At 38.6% G+C, this 18,318-nt stretch overlaps 1 protein-coding gene across 2 annotated transcripts in view; it reads right to left on the reverse strand.

The window, feature by feature from the left end:
* The window catches only part of LOC136418616 (carbonic anhydrase-related protein 10-like), a 58,396-nt gene that overhangs the window by 23,344 nt on the left and 16,734 nt on the right, over window positions 1–18,318 (reverse strand). For both annotated transcript variants that reach the window (XM_066404723.1, XM_066404731.1), the window contains exon 3: window positions 11,422–11,472. In XM_066404723.1, the coding sequence (XP_066260820.1) occupies window positions 11,422–11,472 (51 nt within the window). The remainder of the gene's footprint in view (window positions 1–11,421; window positions 11,473–18,318) is intronic.

The following is an 18,318-nucleotide window of genomic DNA, read 5'->3' on the forward strand; positions in this document are numbered from 1 at the left end:
TAACATGTTGTTGGTCTTCCTGATGGGTACTCAAAAAGCATCCAATGCCGGACATGTACCTCTTCTGGTATGTGCGTTGCCATTTACTAATAAGCGAGTCACATTAACCTTAAAATGTCTTTAACACGACTTTGACGTATACAATCAGCTGATAGATGATAAACAAATATCGACATGCGCAGAAACGACATTACTTTCCGATGTCTCTTATATTATTAACGTAGCCATTGTCGTCTGACCGTAAATCAGGAGTATTTTCGTGGAGAGCTAACCGAAACGAGCCATTTAGGCAAATCAGAAAATCGCCCTCAATCCTACAATAAAATGTTATTTCGGCATATATTTAAATAACAAATCGACCACCTTTTGAGGGAAATAAAATGTTGCTTTCCGCGTAGTTTTTATGGCCTTTAAAACGTAAAGCCCCCCCGAATAAACAACAGATAAAAATTCAACTCGACTTACGAATTGCCCGTAGCCAAAAAAAAAGGATATTTGTTACACGTTTTGAATACGTTGGGAACAAATCTTTTGTAAGGAAAATCGGGATTTTCTTCCACTTTTAGCGTCTGTCAAGAGAGAGTGTTTACTGCGAGATAAACTTGTTTTAGAGCGTTTTCTAACTGAGGCCATGTTTGCTCTGAGAAAAAATTGCAAATGTAAATAAAGTAATATTTTTATATACACATGAAGCGGTGAAGATGGGGAAACAAATGCGCCACTTGAGAGGGCTGGCAAAGTAAGTGATTGGAAAAACAGAGGCTATATTTTTCCAAGAAATTACACCATATTTCTTGAGGGTTCTGATCGGTGGCGAAATTGCTCTATGGATGGCTCTTTCATCTGCGAACTTTGATTTGATGGGCGTCGAAAGTGGAAACATTTTCACACGTTTAGGTTCAGAGCCGCGCGATTTAGAAAAATACTGAATGTCGTCCCGTCTAAGCCACGTTTCTGTTATTGTATTTTGAGCTATAACCCGGACCCACATATGAATCGAAAAAAGCTAAATTGAACTGAAGTCCTCTAGGTGTTCGAGATTGGTTCTGGTTAGGCCACATGTCGCGAATCCCACGGGGACGGTGTGATAAAACTTTTTTTATTAAAAGCTGCCCGAGTTTGTTTCGCAACTGTACTATTCCAGACTTTCTAGTTTCGGTTTTCCAGTTTTAGGAACGAGGATAGGTGATGCCAACTTTCCCATCATTTACTGGAACATATAGAGCGAAATTTGAAATTGACAAGAGTTATGCAGCCATTTGCATCGTCATAGGGCTATCTGCGTTATCCTGCGGTCATCTGCATTTCATCCCTTTTTTATCTTATCTCATATATACTGCGTGACATGGAAAAGAGAACACCCCGTAAAAACGGTTTAATTTAAATAATTTTCGGTATGCACGTTTGTTTATATGATTACTAAAAACACCCAGTTTTTCAATGAATTATATTCCCGCATTTGTTTTTGCGTTATCAAGAATTTTAGGTATTTTTTTTGGCTGTATAAAGTGCAACAATAAATCAACCTTATGGGGTCAGAATCCCATTTATTAAGGTGCAGTGCTTCTAAAAAGTGTTCTTTGATTTGTCCAATATCCATAGAAAGGGAAGGTTTGCCATTAGGTTGAACCGAATTTTAAGTACCGTGGTCAGTCACAAAGAAGAAGAGGTTCAGGAAGACGTTGAAGAACTACATAATCTCAAAATCGCCACATTAGACTTTTGGCGTTAGGAGCGTGGATAACCTATTGGAATACGAACCATTTACCCCATCTTGTGCTACCTCTTACCGTCCTTCACTGACAAAACCATATGCAGTGGTGCAGAGAAATGGTTCAATAGGGCTTGGACTGGGATACTGTAGTCTTCAGCGAGGAATCCAGATTTTGTCTGGATATGTATGACTGTCAGGGAAGAGTAAAAAGACGGCGAGGTAAACCAGACTATAGAGATAATGATGTGGGATATAATACCTTATGGTAGGATGTCTCCTTTGGTTTTCGTCGGAGGCAGTATGGCCGTTCATCGATGCATCCAAGAAGTCTTGGAGCAGCATCCTGCCGTAACTCCGAGCACTCCGCAGTCCAGTTGTTCAAAAAGATAATGTACGACCACATGTGGCTCGGATTTCTATGGATTTCTTCCAACAAAATGATATCGATTTGTTACCCTGGCTACCCCTATCTCCAGACCTATCACCAATCGAACATGTCTGGGATATCGTGGCTGGGTAGAAGATAACTGGAGCCCATTAGGACCCAGCGAGAAGGAACAAAATAAAATCGCCCTTAACCAATGAAAACATATCACTTTTCTCCATAATTTTCTGTGGACAGCTTAATTCAAATTAACCTGATCGGCATGTAGTAAAGTAGCAGATTATTAATTATTATTAAGCTGATGCGTGGGACATTTTTGTGAGCAGTATCGATACCAAATTAAATTTTATGACAATAAACACCGAGCTATGCTGTGGCCACTAAAGTTGTTTGTTTGTTCAGATTTAACGAATGGAAATTGGTCGGCAATTGAATAATAAATTGCCAACAAAGTTGTGTCACTAAACACTGTTTTGCTATTTTGACTGTTACAATAATTAATTCTAGGTAGTTGCTAAAAAGAATACATTATTTGCACTTACACAGAGCCGGCAAAAAGCGTTGCCTACCGCTTTATCTTTTTTCCAAAACTTGTTTGAATAAACTTTCCATATCTTTTCATATCAAATACCGATATAAAGGCAAAAATCATTGTTTGGCTGGAAAAATACAAAGTGCCCTTTTTACGGTCGAATACATCAAGGTGAAAAATCGTTACGAGGACGGTTTTATTTACGTAACATGATGTAGAAAAGACTTTATAAGAAAGCACTTTCTTATTTTAAGCCACATAATTTTAGTTTGGTATGTTTGTGGTGGTCCGTGATTTATGGCCGTGGTCGTTTGTTATCTTCTTCCACTTACCATGCAATGCAGTATAGAAATAGAACTTCCTTCAATTTAGTTAAACGGATTGAAAAGAAACCCCAAAGTTTTTCCCTTTCAATCTCTTTAATGAGCCGTTATATTCGCGAAACTTTACATTAGAGCATCCTTAATGTCTTCAGCAAATACGTAAATATTGCAATTTCTGCCAAATCAGTCTGCGAAGGTAAGGAAAACGAAAGCTTGTGAACATGGAAGACTTAAAAGTAAACCGAACTCGGAAAAGGTGAATCGGCATCGAATTCGAGAAGGAGAACCGGATTAGGGAAGATGAAATCGGAATATTAAATTACCCAAGCAGCATAGAAAGACTTGATTTGCTTTCCTCACTTTTTTATGCAGGACGTATCGTAAACTGGTCACTTTTCATGCATTTTCAACACTATATCATATCAATTTCACTAATCAAAAAATGTGCTTTTTTAATGGAACACCCAGTATATCGGTTTTTCTACATTGTGCATTACGTTTCTGTGCATTTTGCTTTCGTTTTCTCGTTCCTTTTTGCAACATTTGTATGCCGAAAAAATTGGGTTACAAGCTGTGTGCTAATTTTTCATTCAGTTTACAATTAATCAAATTAAATAATACCTAAAATTCAGGATATTTTCCGCTTAAATAAGTTGCCAATCTGGCACAAGGCTGTTTACAAATCACCTGTGCAGGCTCTAAGGACCAGATATAATAGTGCATTAAGTTAGTTTGATTTAGCCTCCTTGACTTACTTTCGCAGGCTTTGCGAACAGGATACCAAGGTGCATTAAAGTTTGGCACAAAGGTCTTTAGGCTTTATTTAACTCTCTCAGACTACCTTAATAAGCTTATCATGTTTATTTGAACAAACGTTAAGATCTGTGTCTTGTTGCACCCAAGTCAACGTGGTACACGCGCCATTCGCCGTGGAGTGTTATTTTTTATTATGTTTTTGCTTATGTATCTACAGAAATACATAAACTCATTTTTTAAACACATAGCTGACACCATATTTTGCTCGTATTTATCGATATTTTTAGCACGTAAATCATTAGTTTTTATCAATAACCCTTAGCTACGGTCAGGAAAGTATGTCCGGACTAAAAACGCCCCTTTGGCCCTACGAGAGAGTTCGTTACTCTGGACTAACCGGTAGGGGCCAAATCATTAATATGCTGCAATTTTAATTACAGATTAATTTCCATAGAAATTACAAAATGGAGCTTAAGTGTTGGTTAGATTATACTGCCTTTTGTAGGAACTAGCTTGACGCAAAAGTTAACAGCATATTGGTAACAAAAAAATCATCTCAAAAAATTATGTTGACAAGTGTGTGGAGGTGACTATGTATTTGCCAAGAGGAGAAACGTCACGTGACATCTTTCTTAGAAAATTATGTTGATGCATGCGCAGAAGATTTTTTTGTATTTGATCTTGCAGCACAACTGATGACTTTTCAATGTCATATTAGCTTTATATTCCATAGTTTTTATAAAGTAATTTTATGTTGCCTGTTAGCCTGAAATTTTGCCACATAGCTGATCCTGATAGTGTTGCTTATCAACTAGCTTCGAACAGATTTGTTGTACCCAAAAACCCCTTAGGAGCAATTTCAAGCCTGTAAATGAAAAACTATGACATTTTTTCCCAATTTATAGAATTAAAAAATCATTTCGACACCCTGTAGCATGAAAACAAGCAACTTTTGTAGGAGACAAATTGACCTGTACAAATACCCTTTTTTCTGGGATACTCCGTAAAATCGGAGCCTAAGAATACTTGGCGGTATACAGCACTGTAAAGGAAAAACATATAGAACAGCTATTGCAAAATCAAATCTTGCCCTGATCGGGGCTTCTATTACAAACTAGGTGAAACTCACGACACCGGAAGATTTTGCAAGTAAATTGCAGTAGGTTGTCAAGGTGGTTAAGACAAGGCCGAGTTAAAAGAAGCAGAACGACAAGACCCCCACTTGAAATGCCCAATTTCCTGAATAATTCAGGTTCATTGCTTAATACTTATGATGGTATTGATGCGTAATCGTAATTCAGAAGGAGCGTTGTGTATTGTCCGAATCGGAAACGCCAGTCTAATACGACGCTGTCGCATTGACTTCTTTGTGCCGGAAAATTCAAAATATTTTTAAATCAGAAATACAGGACATTCTTCTTTCCAGGGTTTACTAAGACGAAGTTACTATTTTGAAACATTTTCTGAATTTCATAGAACTATTTTGCGACAATTTTGTCGATTTATTCCACTTTAAGCAGACTTGAAATAAAAATTCCTCCGTCGTCGACCCAAGCCTCGAATGATCAAAAGCAATAACCGAATTGGTTTTTAATTTCGATGTGGAACGTGAGTCGGCGAACATATTTGTTCTCTAGGCACCAAAATAAATATTAATTTTTCTTCTTTATGTAAGTTCTACTTTCGCATTAGGCTATATTTTCCGGGCCGACGGCGACATATATCGATAGAAGCATATTTTCCCAGGCGTTATTTTCCTTTTATTTCCGTTCGCGCTTTGTTTGCAAAGAAAGCAATAAAAGATATTATCGTTTTTCTTTATAGAAATATATGAATCCGCATCAAATATTTATCAAAAATTCCCATTTGACGAGACATTTCCGTAATTAACCTTTGTGCCCGTAATCCGGTCTAAAACCGAACGTTTGTGGCGACCCAAAAACCCAATAAATTTCGACAAAACTCCGAATTTGCTAAGTTCGTTTTGTTTTCGCTGTTGCGAATTTTTGTCCGACTAAGTTCCAACAGGAAACTGCGGAACAATTGCAGCAGCAGGAAAACAAAACCGCAGGAGAAAGCCGCTTGTCCTGCAGCGGCATTAATTACTCCAAATCTCGGAAATGAATGTCGCGGCTTCCTTTATCTCGCCGAAGCCTGACTATTGTGCCTGTTGACTCTTCCATCCCTTAGCTTATCGTCAACACAACTTTATTTTCCTCTTTCCAGGGGGCACAAACTTCCCCCATTGTCACATTAACAACGTCTTCAAGCATCCCTTATGGTAGCTGCATCAGTATAACCTAATCAAAGCGTCCGCTTTAAATAAAATAAGGCCCCGAAGTACAAAGGCTCGAATTTAAATAAAGCAAGGCCTCTGGCTTCGGAGCGTACTCCAGGAAACAAATGATATCATATGGCGGTGGCAGGGGGCTTTCTTTAAAATAAAACAAAAACCCCGATTAGAGCGTTTTCAATGGAGCCCGAGCCATAAAATGAGTGCCACGTATCGCATATGAGGCCCTCTATTTAGCAGCTAGTCGAGGGGTTTGCAGATGATCGGTGGTTATTCATAATTTTTGGGCAGGGTTCAAATTAACGATCGGTTCTCGTTGGAGGATTAACCCTCTACCGCAAAACTTGAGGATGGAAATTATGGCTTAAATTCATATAACACCCAAACTCGATAATGCTTAAAAGATAACAATTATCTCACGGTTATTGAGTCGTAAAATAATAGAGCGTCAAGCGCGGTGAAATGATGGAATTATCGACTTATTTCAACGGAATAATCCATTAATGGATACTTTGTTTAACGAGTACCAGCGGAAGTTCTCATGTGAAAAGTCTCGAAAACTAGTCCAAATTTATTAAAAGTTGCTAAAAATAACGTGAACGTTCGAGCTTATGCGGTCAGTGGATACCAAAAATTAACCAAAATTAGAATTCAAGACGTAATAATACGACCAAAAATTGGAAAAAACTTCATATAAACAGAGGTCAACGAATGGACCCTAAGGGAACTAGACCCTTTGAAAGGGCGGGTATTGAAGATGTTTTTTCTCGATGTACCCGAAACGGATGGAAATGAAGGCATAAAACTTGACAGAAGCCCTCAGATTTTTGTGGTAAATTGAAGAATTTTCAATTACCGCTTTGCGCTTACTATCAGTTTCACCGATATTGAGCGGTAATAACTTTCTATGCTGTGTGGATGGAACCAGAAGTGTGCATGATCGTTCTCGTAGGACCAAAGTGAAATATCCGCAAAGCGGCCACCAAGATAGTTATCGACTGGATAATCGCATTCGAACCACCCTAAGGTCGCAGTCTCAGACACGCTGTTTCGTGTAAAAGAGAAACAAACAACTTTCCTAACTTAGCTAAGGTTTATTGGTAAAAACTAATGATTCACGTCCTAAAAACATCAATAAACACGAGGAAAAATGTGGCAAAGCCGGTGAGGCCGCAATATGATACAAGAGGTGCCAGCTAAGGGCCTAAAAAAGGGTGTTGATGTTTGACGGCAGTTCCATAAACAAAAAATTGTTTTAATCGGCTGGTATAGCTGCCACGTTGACTTCAGTTTAATAAGACACGGGTCTTCACAACCTGTGTGTCTAGCACTGTTTCAATCCGGTTTCTATCCGATTTTGGGGGGAATCGATTTAATAGGCACTATGTTTTGACAACTCAATGCGGAAATTGCAACATGTATTTTATTTGTCGCCTAAAGAAACAACTATGTTGAAAATTCTTCGAGCTTAAGCAGGAACCAACCTGTCAATGTTGCCCGGATTTTTGTCAAGTTGCGTTATGTTTTAGTGTTGAGATATTTTGAGTCTCCGTAGAGAACAAGAAATATACACTTCTACAGAGTAGTGAGAATTTTATTAAGTAGGTCCTTATGGTACGAGTGGAAAAAATGAATTAATTTACAAAAACTAAAAACCAGGTCAATGCAATTCACCTGCCAACTAAGGTTCTTAAAATTAGACAAAACACATGTGCAAGTAACAAGAAAGAACTTTCACCAAGGACTACCCCAGTCTGACATCATAAATAAAGGATTGCCAGATGAGTTCGCATATGGCCCTTCTTAGAAAGAGCCCAGAAAATCTCTAAATTCTTGCAACATGAACAAAAGGCAAGCAGAAACCAAACATTCAAAGTACAAGCAGTGTTTCATCATAATTTCAACATTTAGTTAAAAAACAACGAACGCTAACAGCAGCATTGTCATTTTCTGCTTTATCAAAATTATAGACCAACATAGGCGTTCGCGGTTATTATCACGTTATAATCGGAGATTAGCAGTTTTTTTGCATTGCTGCTTATGGTTTTGCAACTTTTTCGGTTTTCTGTACCCTCCCAAGCGTTCCACAGTCATGTGGTTGCACTAAAATTCGCCACAAAGGTGGTTTCATCTAATATAATCCTCTATCTAAGCATGCCCAGAGGCAATAATTTCCATTTCCATGGTTCCATGGGTCTCCAAGAGCCAAACTAAGATTTGCTGTAGCCGGGGCGCCATTAGGACGATTTTTCACTGCATTCTTTACTCAGCGTCGTCGGTTTCGGCTATTTGCCGCAAACTTCCACCGTTACTAGCCAGTTTGGCTCGAGATATATCGTCAAAGTTTAAAAGTATAAATTCGGAAATTGCCGCCAGCTCCCAAGGGTACAGCTAATGACGATCAATCCCGACTTCCAGCAGAGGAGTCCCAACTTCTGCTTCTTGCTGTAGTATTGAAGGGTTTTTTTCGACTGGGTTTACAGAAGCAGGTCTGTCTGGTCTGGTAATTAGGATGTCAGCAACATCAGAAGCGAATGATATAAAATAATACATCTCGTTGAATGTGAAATTTTAGACTTTCGCCTTTGTCACGTCACCCGAAAACAAGCTCCTTTCTCAAATATTACTCACTGGTTTCCAGTTTGCTTATTAGCACAAAACTAGATAGAATTTTACTTTTGCCGGGTTTCCCTACGTTCTTGCGGATGCCAAGTTTGTTTTTGCCACTAGTTAGCTATACGCAATGGCGGTATAATTAATTAATCAAGTTATATCTGCAGTTTGCATTGTCCGGCCAAGTCCAGAGAACAACTCTATTCACAACTCGATAAATCAGTAAGTGAAATATATATACGCGTTTCGCGAAAACTTCACATTTCGGTTCACTCATGTTAATTTCCAGCCTCGTAAATTTCTAGAAACAATGGAAGAGCCATGCCGCGAGAGCTCCCCGGAACAATCGGCCATCAAATAGCGGGCCAAACTTTTGCCCAAATCATCGGAAAACTACACGAAACTTCACCTATTAATAAACATCACCGTGCTGAATAGAATAATTCCATATACATCGTTTATGACGGGATGGATCGGATTATAAATTGGGGATGCTTTCAATGTGGAGCCGTTTTTGACCGGGTTGTTAGTGTCGCTGGCGTCAAACATCTTTCATTTTGAGGCGTCAGCTTGTCAACATCGGGAAAGGGGTTCGTGGGAGCCACCGAGGGTCGATTTCCTGAGGGGTAGAAGTTTCTGTAAATATTTGAAAATTTATCCTAGTGGAGTCGAGCCCAAAGTTGTGCTAAAAGAAGTTTCTGATGGCGCTCCGCCTTAATTAAAGCCTTGATGGGATTATGGATTGGGCAACAATTTCATCGTCTTGTCCAGGACTGACAAGCTTCAATTAAGTTTGTTGTCCTCAGATTTACATTACAGTTTCCTTGCAGCGATAACTTTATAGCAAAATCGTCCATGGTCTAGGTATTGTTCTACCCTCTGAAAATTTCATAAAAATAGACATTCGCTGCCAACATCTGAGTTTCGCTCTTCACATTAAAAATCTTCAAAAAAAAAACAATGTGAAGCAATCCCTAGAGGACAGTCTCAGTATTTAGGGCCAATTTAACGCTGCTGTCCCCCTAGCTCCTATTTACAACCCCTTTCCTTTCCTTCTAAAAAGTTGGTCGTAAGAAGTTCCCATCCCCTAGGATTCTTCCTCATTTCTGAACTATTAATTTACTGCCCGTTTGAAGGTAGAAAAAGGGGGTCTTAAATTACAGTCGGCTGCCCCTTCATGAACCCTGGAACCCCAAACGAGCCGCATACATCGGGATAATCAAGGGCCTTATTCAAAATGTCCCCTAATTTCTCTAAACTAGTGAAAAGGCCATTGAAACCTCCGCAAGAGTTCCGCTTTAGTACATTCTGGGTTAAGGAACGCAACGAGGTGTCCGGAGCAATTTTCATAATATTCGCACAAACGGACATTGTATTTACTTACTTACGGTCACATAACCCTCTTAAAAAGGATTTCGAGGGATCGTCGACTGGTTTTGCACCAGATATTCGAGGTTAAAGTGCCGGATTATTATTTCGCTTTTATTATTATATGGGATCGAGAATAGGAGGTTATTAGGCTTTAGTTGTACCGAGGTTAAATTTCGGGTCATTCGATGAAGGACGTAATGACCTACCTGACGCTGTCTGTTGTGCAAAATGGTTCGAAAAACAAGGCTGTTCACGTCAGGCAACGGTGCGGGGATGATAAGTCCTGTAAAACGCCCTCCAAGCCCTTAATTACCCACGGACATTAGGAAAATGTTCCTACGAAATCATCGTAAATCCGAAAAGGAGAAATAAATTCGCATTTCTGACGCTTCCTCTTCGGATTTCGTGCAAGTCAATCGAACGAAAAGAACGGTGTTACACACGAACCGGATTGGTCGAATTCGGTTTTGGTCTATTCATTTCCTATCTTTCATCCAATGATTGATGTGGCACGACTTATTGTTCGATTTCGCTTAATATTTCCTGCTCTCACGTGCAGCAGAATGAAAATTAGTAAATTGTCGGGCTATAAATATAGCCCGAATGCATAATTTAAACGGGGGGTTGAACCGAAGTTCTTTTAAAAAGGGTAATACATTGTTGCTTATTCGAAGAAAAAGGTCTCTTTATGACTCATCAGGATGGGGATCATTAAATGAAGTTTTGCGTGGGAAGTTTACAGTGAAATGCAGAAAATGGTAAAGGCAGTACGTAGACCTACCTAAAGAGACTTCCGATATTTTTCATCTCCTTAGTTCAGATCAGTTTTTCTCAAGGCTCACAAAAGCATCAAAAAGAATCATTTATATTTTTTTTCATTTTTGGTCTCCTCCATTGTGTCTAGAATTTTTCCCAGATATTTTTTTTGAGTTGATCACAAGTTGAACTTATGAAAATGAAATTAGTAAATTGAAATCGAAATAACTCGATATTTCCCAATAACAGCCAGGAGCCGCAAAGCGCTCGGTCTTTTCACCAAGGGCTTTCAGCCCTTCACCACTCTCTTTCGCGTAAACCTGCGCCCTTTAAACTATAACACGCTCGGCCACAATAAAATTGTCGCAAACTTTCCATTCGTTTAAAGTTTCCTTCATTAAAAGCGTCAAAAAAGTCATATATCAATGCGAGGGGCAGGGGGCTGTTTTGTTGGGGCGCACAATGCAAAACTCAAGGAAAAGTTTTTGATTTATGAATTTCATCGGCCTCCCAGTTCTTATAAATATAAATATTATCGCCCAACGTGTATTGAGGAGAGGGAGAGATGACGTGGATATCCTCCTGATAGTGGTGTTATTGTGCAAGTTTGTGGATTGATGATGATGCCCTCAAAATGTGGGGAATGTGTAGAAATTATTGTGCTACAACAAAGCTTACCTGAGATACCGTCGTACGTCCACCATTCCTCCCAACTAACAGCGAATGAGGCTGGAAAAAAAACTCAGAATCAGTAAAATTGTGCGATTTTTGACCCTACAACTACATAAGGCACCTATAGAAACAATAATATGATGTTGGTATTTATTGGCGGCAAATTTGTTATTGTCCCTTAACCGGCGTACCTCCCCCTCCGGCACTTAATTTAAACTAGCAACTTCTTAAAATTCCATTATAACTAAGAACATCCCCAAACAAATTCTAATCTCCGGTAAACTCCGCATACCTCGTCTTGTAAACTGAAACGGGGCACAATGAGAGAGACAACAATGTATCCGCGGCTCGTCTTTACCGTATCAATCTAGCGAGTAATCAGGGATTTCGTTAGACAATAAGCCGATCGTAAATCATCGCTGAGCGCTGTCTCAGCATCCGTATCAAGTGAGCAAACAATTGTTATTAGCGCGCAGTCTTGCCAACAATGTCAAAGTGACGGGCGCACGTCACGGTTATCAATTTGCGCCTATATATCCGCAACACGGACTTCTCTGAATTTGGTATACTGACGAAGGAATTGTTGTGTTGTACACCTACAGGAGTATTTAGTTGCAGTGGCGGACATATAACTGAGGAATTCAGTGGCGCGCCGGGGGGCCCGCTAACCCCTAGATCCGCCCCTGATCGTTAAATAAGGTTGTGGTAACAATAACTTTAAATTTCGCTATTACGAACACTTCAGTACTTGTGCGTATCAATTTTCAGAGATCCCGTGACACACCAAAGCACTTGGAATTTTCCTGAAACGCTCAATATGTACTTCAAACTTTTAATACATCAACCTGAGTTGCTTCAATTGCCGCGTTCTCATTCATTGCTCTGCTGCATCTCGTGTGTTTTATGGTTACAGATTTCCTCGTGGTGGAGCCCTAGAAAGGAACACCCCCATATGCACGAAAAGAGTCTGTGTGATCCATTGTCGAACCCAATCATTTTGGCTGACCACTCCATACCCGAGGTGACAAAGGTTTAACGTTATACAGTGGTAAGGAATGCATAATTTGTAGGACAATATTGATTATGTAATTCAAAGGAATAGCAAATTCAGGTCTCAGTTATTGCATTTCAACCTATAACCCATCTCTGGTAAGCCCGAGTACAATCAATAGTAAACGTTGCAGGATTTTATCCTAAAAAATGATGTCACTCTAATGCCATCACGAAGCGCTGATTGTCCAGAATTTTATCTATGTACGAGTATACCGAAAAAATCGAGTCTATGAATAATCGGACGGTTGTGGTGCATTTGCATAAACAAGTGAGTAGCAGAATTAGCATATCAAAATAGCGCCCAGGGCGCGGCACCGTTATTGTGTTTCATTTCCGGCCGGTCGGCGCTCCACAAAGGAAGCAAATTTTATTTTTATCGCCCTGGCCTCAACTTACAAATTTGACTATTGAATTCGAATCGCACTGAATTAATATATCGATCAACACACGTACATCTCCATCTGATCTCTCAGACTCGGTCCATCCCTTATCGCAAAGGCGAAACGTATATAAAATATCACCTTTTGTTCCGGCGGCGGTAGTAAAGCAACTCCCCGTAGCCTCTGGTAGGGCGAGACTCTCATTCTTCGCATTAATATTAGATAAGCTAATTTTTCTGGGCTGCCCTTTTGCACTTTTGATTACTTGGGCCTTGCAGCGCCATTTCTCATTTTAAAGAAGCGACACTTAAGCGAATTGTTCGCAGCCAAATACATCACATGAGCACCAAGAAAATCGTGCAACATCCTCATTAATCTTGCATCTCCTTTCTACCAAAAGGAGTTCCTAAGTAATTACCGGAGTTCCTCGAGTCCGGCCGCAGAGAAACAAAGTAATAAAATAAGGGAATCTCTATTAGTTAACTTAACTAGTTACATCTGGATATTCCAGTCAGGTATGTGGAATGAAGTTAGGGTGAGATATCCAGGTCAGTTTCGGGGTAATAAACCGTGCGAACGGCAGTTGCAAGAGTTAACTTAATTACCCGTCAAGAATGCCTCGCCGTTAGCCGGGAAATGACGCCGTTATTTTAGGATTGTTTCATGGATTATTAACTTGTTATAGGCAGGAACGATATGTTAAATTTATGATTTAGTGCTCCCAGGTTGAAGGTAATTAGACATAATATTTTACACCGCTGAGCGGACAAAATGGCGAAGGACTTATCACATTTTCATTTAAATCAACGCCACGACAATGCTTAAAAGTCCTTGATCTGAAAACGTTATAGTTTTGAACACCATCAAAACATTATAATAACTTTCAACTGCAAATTCATTAAAACTTTCCGCTACATGACTGCAAAACTGGAATTGTATGTGTGATGCGAAAGTGACAGAAGCATTTGATAATAGTTCTTGCCTAAACAACGGGGATACGTTCTTAAACTTATTCCTGGAAAATAAACACAAAATCCCATTATAACACCCAAATGATCGGAAATGATTTACAGGATTTAAAAATACGGGGGCAGCGAGAGTAGCGTGAATTATGGCCCCCTATTTCACTGCAATACCATTCACAACATTTAGGTTATAGAAAAATCCGATGTTTTTGACTGGGTGCAGATTTATGCCCTTTCCGATTTTATATTTACGTCGCTCGCCTCAAATATGTTTAAGAAAATCGCAGTTTTCGTATTGTTTTCACCCCATATCCGATTGTCCTAAAAAAGCGACTAAAATTTTATATTCCTTTGGGAAATGTTTGAAATCAAGGCGATTACGTTATTTGATCCAAGTGTAGGTTATGGGTCCGCGAGGACTCGTAAAAAATTGGAAAGATTCTTTCTTTATTGCTTTTCATTTTCAAACGCCCTCCTTCAGGTCTGAGGATGAAACTCTACCATCTAAAAATCTTATTCTACCTGTATGTTATAAGAAAATGCTTTATTATCAAAAAGGGCAATCTTGTCGACAAAGTACGGAAGAGTATAAAAATACGAGAAGTGAAAGTAGAAAAATTAAAATAACAAAAACCAGGAAGGAACAAGATTAAATGGAAATAAGAACACAACCAAATCAGGGAATCTTCAAAGAAATCGTCAGTGCTATAAAAGGCCTTACCACTCAACATATCCTAATTTTATTTTCTGTATTAATGATCACTTTAACTTAGTTTTTGTCACTGTTTATGGCCTTCCTGAAGCATATACACTTTATACAAGCTGTGCAAACTAAAACGAAATAGAGCTATTTTGTCGATTGATAAAGAAGTTATGCAAAAATGCTCGGGCATGTCAGCTTTAGTATGGGGGGGGGGAGGTTCTTTATTAGAAATTGACGATGATTTCCTTCACTCCCTAGGTAGAGGAAGAACCACCTCCAAAACGTTAAATGGCAAGCAGGATCGAGTAATACATCAAATTAAAGGTTTTTTGAAAGACTTTATGGTGATACCAAAATTTCATACTTTGAAATATTCATTAAGAAGTAAATCTTTTATTTCTGTATAAACTCTGCTATACATAAAATACAAAAATATCTAAATCAATTGTTCAAAATGTTGTCCGTTAACTTCCTGGCAGTGAAACAAGTTTGCTTGGCAATGTTGTCGCACCTTCTGGAGTATTTCCGGGCTTATTTGGCAGCATTCATTGATAATGCGTTCTCGCAATGCTTCCAAGGTACTTGGAAGAGTGGCATAAACTATGGAATTAAGACAACAATAGTTTAATGTTTTTGCTATAATACTGGTATCAAATCATTATCGGCACGTTTTTACCTGTAAATATTTCGAGGAGAATTTTGTTTGTTAGTTTGGCGTGCCAATTTATCATTAAAAATGGTTTGTTCAATTACAGAGAGGATTGAAATAATTGAATTGTTTTTCGTAAATGGGAAATGTGGAAATGAAGTAACTAATGCCTTTGACCAATATCATGGAGACAAGCATAGGAGGCGAAAGAATATTTTGGAATCAGTAGCGAAATTTAAAGAAATCGGTTAAGTTGTTTAAAAAAACACATGTACGCCCGGTGAGAAATGAAGTGATAGAAGCGGGAATTTTGGGATAAACGGTTTTAGAACCAGCAACTACTACCAGAAAATTGTCGAGTTCCACTGGATTAAGTACAATCAGCATTCAGAGAGTCCTAAAAGCACACAAATTTCACCCCTACAAAATCAAATTTGTACAAGAATTAAATTAGGAAGATTTTGTCTACCGCTTACAGTTTTGCGAACTCATGAACCAAAGAACAATTGAAAATCAAAATTTCATTATCAAAATCTGTTTTTCGGATAAAGCAAGTTTTGCTTTAAATGGTATTGTTAATCGCTACAACTGCAGACATCGGTTGGTTGTTAACCCAAACATCTTCTATGAAACGCATACCCAACATTCTCAAAAACCAAACATTTTAGCGGGTATTTTTGGGGATTTCATTACTAGCCATATTTTACTCCCGGAAATCTGACTAGCGAAACGTGTCTACAGTTAGTTCGCTTATCCCCTGTCAGTAAATCTTGTGGAAAATAATCGGAATTATGCAAACAATCTTTTAACATTTCAACAAGATGATGCCATTAGTGGTTCGGCAATTTTTGAATGAAAATTTCCCAAATCATTGGATTGGTAGAAGGGGTGCAATTGAATGGCCTGCAAGGTCCCCAGATTTGAGCCCATTAGATTTCTTTTTATAGTATCATCTTAAGTTCAAAGTTTGTGCCACTTTTCCAGGTATTTTGGAAGTATTGTGAGAATGCATCTTCAATAAATGCCGCCAAATAAACCCCGAAATACTCTAGAAGATGCGACAGCATTGCGAAGCAAACTTATTTTACTGCCAGGAAATTAACGGACAGCATTTCGAACAATTGATTTAGATGCTTTTGTGCTTTATGTATCATAGCAGTGTTGACACAGAAATAAAATATTTACTCGTTAATGGATATTTCAAAGTAAGAAATTTTAGTATCACCATAAAGCCCTTCAAAAAAACCTTTAATTTGATGTATTATTCGGCCCCCCTTGCTATTTAACATTTTAGGGGTGCTTCTTCCCCTGCCTAGGGGATAAAGAAAATCATCGTCAATTTCTAATAAAGAACCTTTCCCCTCCATACTAAAGTTGACGTATCCGAGGGGTTTTGCATAACTTCTTCATTAACCGAGAAAATAGCTTTGTTTCGTTTTAGTTGGCGCACCCTGTATATTATTTCGTTTCGCGTATCATTTGCATGGTTAGACCGATGAGCTGTACGCTCGCAAAAAAGGCTGTAAAGTTTTTTTGCAAAAGACATTGTAAAGTTTTTTGTATGTTTTCGTGCCGATATCGATTCTTAGATGATTCAGCTGAGTGGTAGCACGACAAACAAGATATTCCAAATAGGGAATAAATTAATAATCGAGTTAGTTCGAACAGAAAATTGTTTGGCAATATCTTCTTTAGTTTACGAGATACAGCATCACTTTGGTCTATAATGTTTGCGATTTTTTAATGCCAAAAATGACTATTTGAAAAAAGTGCCTTTCCAAGGTTCCACGACCTCAAGTAAGTTATCCAAGGTCGACACTGAACCGATAAACAGCACATCGAAAATTTCGATTTTTTTTCGAAAAATGTCAAAGATTTTTATACCCGTTTGAAATCACTTTGTTTTTAATGTGAATCAGGCCATCACTCCAAAAAGTTGCTTTGATGTAAGTGTTTGGTGCTGATCGTCGCGCGTTGTCTCCGTTGGAGGATTATTTTAAGTGGTATTAGTATTCAGTTTCATTTTGTATGTCCAAGGTTGAACTCTTGTTCAAGCATAGGTGACCAAGTTTTATCCAAGCTTGTTGAACAAAAGGTCACATATCGGTTTTTATTGAGTAAAATATGTGCTCTCTCTTTCTCTCCGTGATTTTACGCTTCTTTGATAATGGTCCCTTGGTAACGATGCATGCATTCAGTTTACAACCATAAGCAAAGGCGTGTTGACATATGTAATCCAATAAATGTTGAATATAATTTTGGTGTTCTTTAACTCTCTCTTTTAAAGGTCTCAAAGGTCTTAACGCCCCTGAGTGTATCAAAAATTGAGACCCTAGCCTCTCTGGTTTCTATCGGCGCTACGCTTTGATCTGACTAGATGAAAGTATCGCAGCTGAGCGAACTTTCTATGATTAGAGCTATATGTTCGGTGTTAAATTTAAACTTTTCTTAAATTTAAATTTAAACATTTCTGCGAATTTCTGGCCAAAACGACGATACAATTACTGCACTATTTTATATCGCTACTATCAGCCCCAGCTACAACTGAGCAATCCTAAATAGTAATTTATGTTCAGTTTTCCAGGTCTCCTGCGGGACTTTTTTAGATAATGTGTGGAATTTTGATGGAACATGCTCGAGAGTCGGTCTCTCCATTTACTGATATGGAATATTTATAGGCCCAGAGCACAAGTCAATAATACCGTTCAATTATTACGGCCCTGGGACTCGTTCCGGTTCGGTTTCTCTAGAATTTTCGCTTCTCGGTGAATTTTCTCTTGCTGTACCAATGGCAATAATTCATTCAATTATTGTATTGCGGACTAATTTCGGCAGGTACCTGTAGAGAGGATTTTGACAATTTTCTGGGGCATTTAATTTAGGCTCTCTGCAAGAGTCCTTTATCCCTTTAATAGCGCGAGGAACGACCCATTATTCACGATCTGATGTCCCCAGCTCCGTTTCTCCCCTCCTTCATTAACTATCATTTCCTTCTAATCGGAAAACTTTTTTAAATAAATTCCATGTCCGATTTCCTCTTATTTCTTTTTTCGGGAAAGTATTTCCTCACCTTTAATTTACTTCTTCGAAAATGTGTTTCCTCTGCGATGGAATCTCGAGTCGGGATAATTCGAATTTAGATCGTAATGGCAT

Source organism: Euwallacea similis, chromosome 2, assembly GCF_039881205.1.
Source record: "Euwallacea similis isolate ESF13 chromosome 2, ESF131.1, whole genome shotgun sequence".
NCBI classification, from domain to species: Eukaryota; Metazoa; Arthropoda; class Insecta; order Coleoptera; family Curculionidae; genus Euwallacea; species Euwallacea similis.